This window comes from Cryptomeria japonica, chromosome 3, assembly GCF_030272615.1.
Source record: "Cryptomeria japonica chromosome 3, Sugi_1.0, whole genome shotgun sequence".
NCBI classification, from domain to species: Eukaryota; Viridiplantae; Streptophyta; class Pinopsida; order Cupressales; family Cupressaceae; genus Cryptomeria; species Cryptomeria japonica.
Genome location: NC_081407.1, coordinates 295,629,306 through 295,633,479, shown reverse-complemented (window position 1 = coordinate 295,633,479; position 4,174 = coordinate 295,629,306). Strand labels below are relative to the sequence as shown.

The 4,174-nt window shown below is 36.2% G+C and overlaps 1 protein-coding gene across 1 annotated transcript; it reads left to right on the top strand.

The window, feature by feature from the left end:
* Nucleotides 1-2,570: 2,570 nt before the first annotated feature.
* LOC131062675 (uncharacterized) lies at nucleotides 2,571-3,149 on the top strand. The gene has a single exon (XM_057996380.1). The coding sequence runs from the start codon at nucleotides 2,571-2,573 to the stop codon at nucleotides 3,147-3,149; it is 579 nt and encodes a 192-aa protein (XP_057852363.1).
* Nucleotides 3,150-4,174: the final 1,025 nt, after the last annotated feature.

Genomic DNA, 4,174 nt, shown 5'->3' with positions numbered 1-4,174 from the left:
TAGACATACTTAGTAACACGACATAGGAATCACCGTTAATGTGTCAGCACCATCAAACAATCGGTGGATTGGTAACTCATCACAAAATTTCAGTTGGTAACTCATCACAGAGTATTACCGGTTCATACAAAATACCAGTTGCCGATTTGACAAAAATGAAGACTAGTAAGAATGTGTTGTGCCACTTTGCACCCTCGTGCCGCTTGTGATCTGCGAACTTCTTGGGGTCGACATGCCGCTTCAGACTAGGAAACACATTCTGCAAAATCACTACTAGTCTAAAGACTAGAATACAACATACCGGTTGAGCATGAGCTCATACATATAAAGGGGATCTCAATACAAGTGTGTGTCCATCAATGACAATCACAACATAAACATAGAAAATTGCAACATTAAGATAGTGGTCAAAACTTCTATTCCTGATAATAATGTCAACTAGCAAGTGTTTCGGAATATGATCAAATCCTTAATTTTATGCTTCAAGAATATCAACTCTCTATCACTAACCAAGAAAAGATAAAGCATAATTATGATGAACATAATATTCAACTGAAAATAAATAAATTGCCCAAAGGTCTTGTGACTTTTGAGTTCATTTTTAGAACTGATGATTAGCTTAAAAAGAGTAAAGTTGGCATGTAGATCAAAGAAAAGCATTATGAAGAGGTGGAGATATTTAAGGGTAAGTTGTTGAAACTTGGTAAGCTGTGTTCCCCTGAAGAGAATCAAAATTTTATTATTTTATGCTAGGAATTTCATGATGTGTTTGCTTGGGAGTATTCAGATTTAAAGGGTTTTGACCCTCATATAGCCCAACACACAATAGAGTTAGAATCAAGTGCTAATCGTATCAGACAAAAACAAATGCCTTTAAACACAAAACTTGAGCCTTTAATGATTAAAAAGTTAACCAAATTGATTAAGGGAAGCATCATTTACCCTATCAAGCACACATCTTATGTCTCCAAGCTCATCCCCGTGAGGAAGAAAAATGGAGAGATAAGGTTGTGTGTTGATTTTAGAGACCTGAACAGAGAATCCATGAAAGATCATTACCCACTACCATCTATGGAGAAGATGTTGCAAGTGGTTGCAGGGTCCGAAAGATTTTCCCTCCTTGATGGTTACTCTGGGTATAATCAAGTACAAGTTAAGGATGAAGATGAGCACAAAATTGTTTTTACGAGAAAATGGGGTACCATGGCTTACAAGAAAATGCCTTTTGGTCTTTCTAATGCTAGATAAACTCTTCAAAAGGCAATGTATATGGCCTTTAAAGGTGTGATGTATAAGTTGGTACTAGTCTATCTGGATGACATAACCATGTTCTCAAAAAGTTCTGATGAACATTTGTCCCATTTGAAGTAGGTCTTTGATATGTGCAGGGAATATGGCATTTCCCTCAATCCAAAGAAATGTATTTTTGTTGTGCAAGGGGGTAAGTAACTGGGGCACATTGTGTCCAAGCAGGGTATTTCAATCGAACCTAAAAGAGTAAAAGTTATTTTAGATCTGCCTTTACCAAGTCACAAGAAGGGACTGCAAAGTTTTATAGGCATAATTAATTTTGTTAGGAGGTTTATACCAGATATTGCTAATTTATTAAAACCTCTAACTGCAATGTTAAAGAAAATTGCAGCTTTCAGCTGGACTAAATAATCAAAGGATGGTTTTCAGGCTATCAAAGAAGCATTGTCCATTTCACCTTCCTTGATAAATCCATATTTCTCAAAGGACTTCACCCTTTATGCTTATGGAGGTATGGACACTATTTTGCTATGTTGGTGCAACCAAATGCTGAAGGTTTTGAGCAACATATTGCTTTCTTTAGCTAGGGTTTAGAAGAGTATGAATAGATGTATAGCTTTGTTGAAAAGCATGTTCTTTCAGTCATTAGAAGTTTAAATAAATTCAAATATATGATCTCTAACAATAAGATCCACTTAATGGCCGCTCATCGAAGTGTAAAGGAGATCTTGTTAACCTAAGATTTGAATGAAAAAAGAGCAAGGTGGGTTACTAAAGTCAAGGAGTATGATGTAGATATCAAGATAAGAAAATTGCTTAGAGGAAAGGGATTGTGTGAGCAGCTTGCTACAACAACTTAGAATGACTCAGCACATGAAGAAAATAAGGTCTTTCTTCTAAATGATGCACCTAAAAATGCTAAGTCAAGCTGGGTAAAATACATGAATCATTTTCTACAAACTGGTGAGTTCCCTCCAGGCCTGGATAGAGCAAAAAGAAGGTACTTTATGTTGCAGTCCATTCCCTATATCCTTATTGATAATGTTTTATTTAAAAAGGATTTAAATTGTGTTCTACTGAGATGTATTAATAATGAAAAAATTGATAAATTGCTACATGAGTTCCATGATGGAACTTCAGGGGGTAAATTTGCCCCTAAAACAACTGCTTGGGAAATAATGAGGGATGGCTATTACTGGCCAAGATTGTTCAAGGATGCCCATGCTTGGGAAAGAAAGTGCATAAAGTGTGCTAGGTTCACAAGTAAATAAAGGCTTCTAGCTTTGCCATTGCAGCCTATTTAGGTATATCAACCTTTTATGAAATGGGGAATTGATTTTATTGGCACCATAAATCCACCTTCAAGTGTTGGGCATAGGTGGGTTATTACTGCTACTGACTATTTTACAAGATGGACTGAAGCAGTGGCTCTGAAAGAATCCAATGAATCAGCTAGTTTGAATTTCTATGATGATTTAGTAACTAGATTTGGGGTTCCTGAATCTATCATATCTGATAATGCTTTGGTTTTTGTTGGTTTAAGGGTGAGTGACTCGGCAGTTAAAAATGGCATCTATTTGAACACATCCTCTAATTATTACCTACAGGGTAATGGTTTGGCGGAATCAACTAATGAGAACCTAATAAGGATTATCAAGAGGACTCTGCAGGATAATCAGAGGGATTGGCACAATAAGTTGAAATCTTCTTTGTGGGTAGATAAAATTACTCATAAAACATCCATTGGTATCTCACCCTATAAGATGGTATATGGTAAAGAGGCAAGGCTTCCGATTTCTACTGAGCTTCCTTTACTTGATCTTGCGAATGCTCTAGGCAGTTTTGAAGCAAATGATCCTATGGAGGTGAGGTATTTTGAGTTATTAGAGTTGAAGTAATCTAGAGATAAACCCATAAAGGTAATGGAGTATCAGCAACTCTAAATGAAAAGGGTCTTTGATAAGAAAGCAACTCCCAAAATCTTCAAAGAGGGAGATATTGCGTTAAAGTGGGATGAGTTGAAGAGTAAGCCAAGGAAGCACACCAAGTTCGAAAATTTCTAGAATGGACCCTTCATCATATTTGAGTGCAAGGAGCACAATGCATTTCAGCTCTCAACCATGTAAGGATAGTTGTTACCTATCCCTATGAATGGGGTACACCTCAAACGTTGCTTTGAGGTATGAGAGTTTTCTGTGTATATTAGTAGAGGTTTCCAGCTTTCAATAAAAGTGTTGTTGCACTCTAGTTTGGATGTTTTGTTTTCCCTAAGTGTCGTTTCAACGTAGTTTGAGTAGTCTATTTGTTTTGTTTTGTTTTCCTAGGTCTCCAAGGTTTTTTTTATATGGTAAAAACTAGGGGTTTTGTTTAAAGTTGTTCTACTGTTTGTATTCACTGACTGGTTGAGTATGCATATACCATTTATGATAGTAAGACTTACGTCTTACTGTCACAAACCTTACACCCATAACCAATCAATTAGTGAATATGACAGTAGTTCATTAAATAATTTTCTTGAGTCAAAACAGTGCATGAGATAGCTCTCATTAACCTATCCAGTGCATTTCTACAACCCATGATAGTAAAGCCTCATGTTTCACTATCACAGATCCTAAACATATACTTTAACAAGCTAGCAAGGGTTATTATCTACACTTTTTTCTAAGTGACTCTGTGCCCAAGACTTGTCTAGGCTACTGGTTTTGATGTTTAGAAGGCAACCATTCAATAGAAATTGCCAAAAATGTTACTGTGCATGTGAAAAGTGGACCTGTATCTGTATCTGGAATACCCAACACTTCAACTAAGTCACTAGATGCATGGTTAGACATATATAAGAATGAATAAGAAAACCATTACAAATTGACCCATTGCCTTCTAAAAGATACAAGTATAAGATTGCTCTTAGATTTGTATAAGCAAT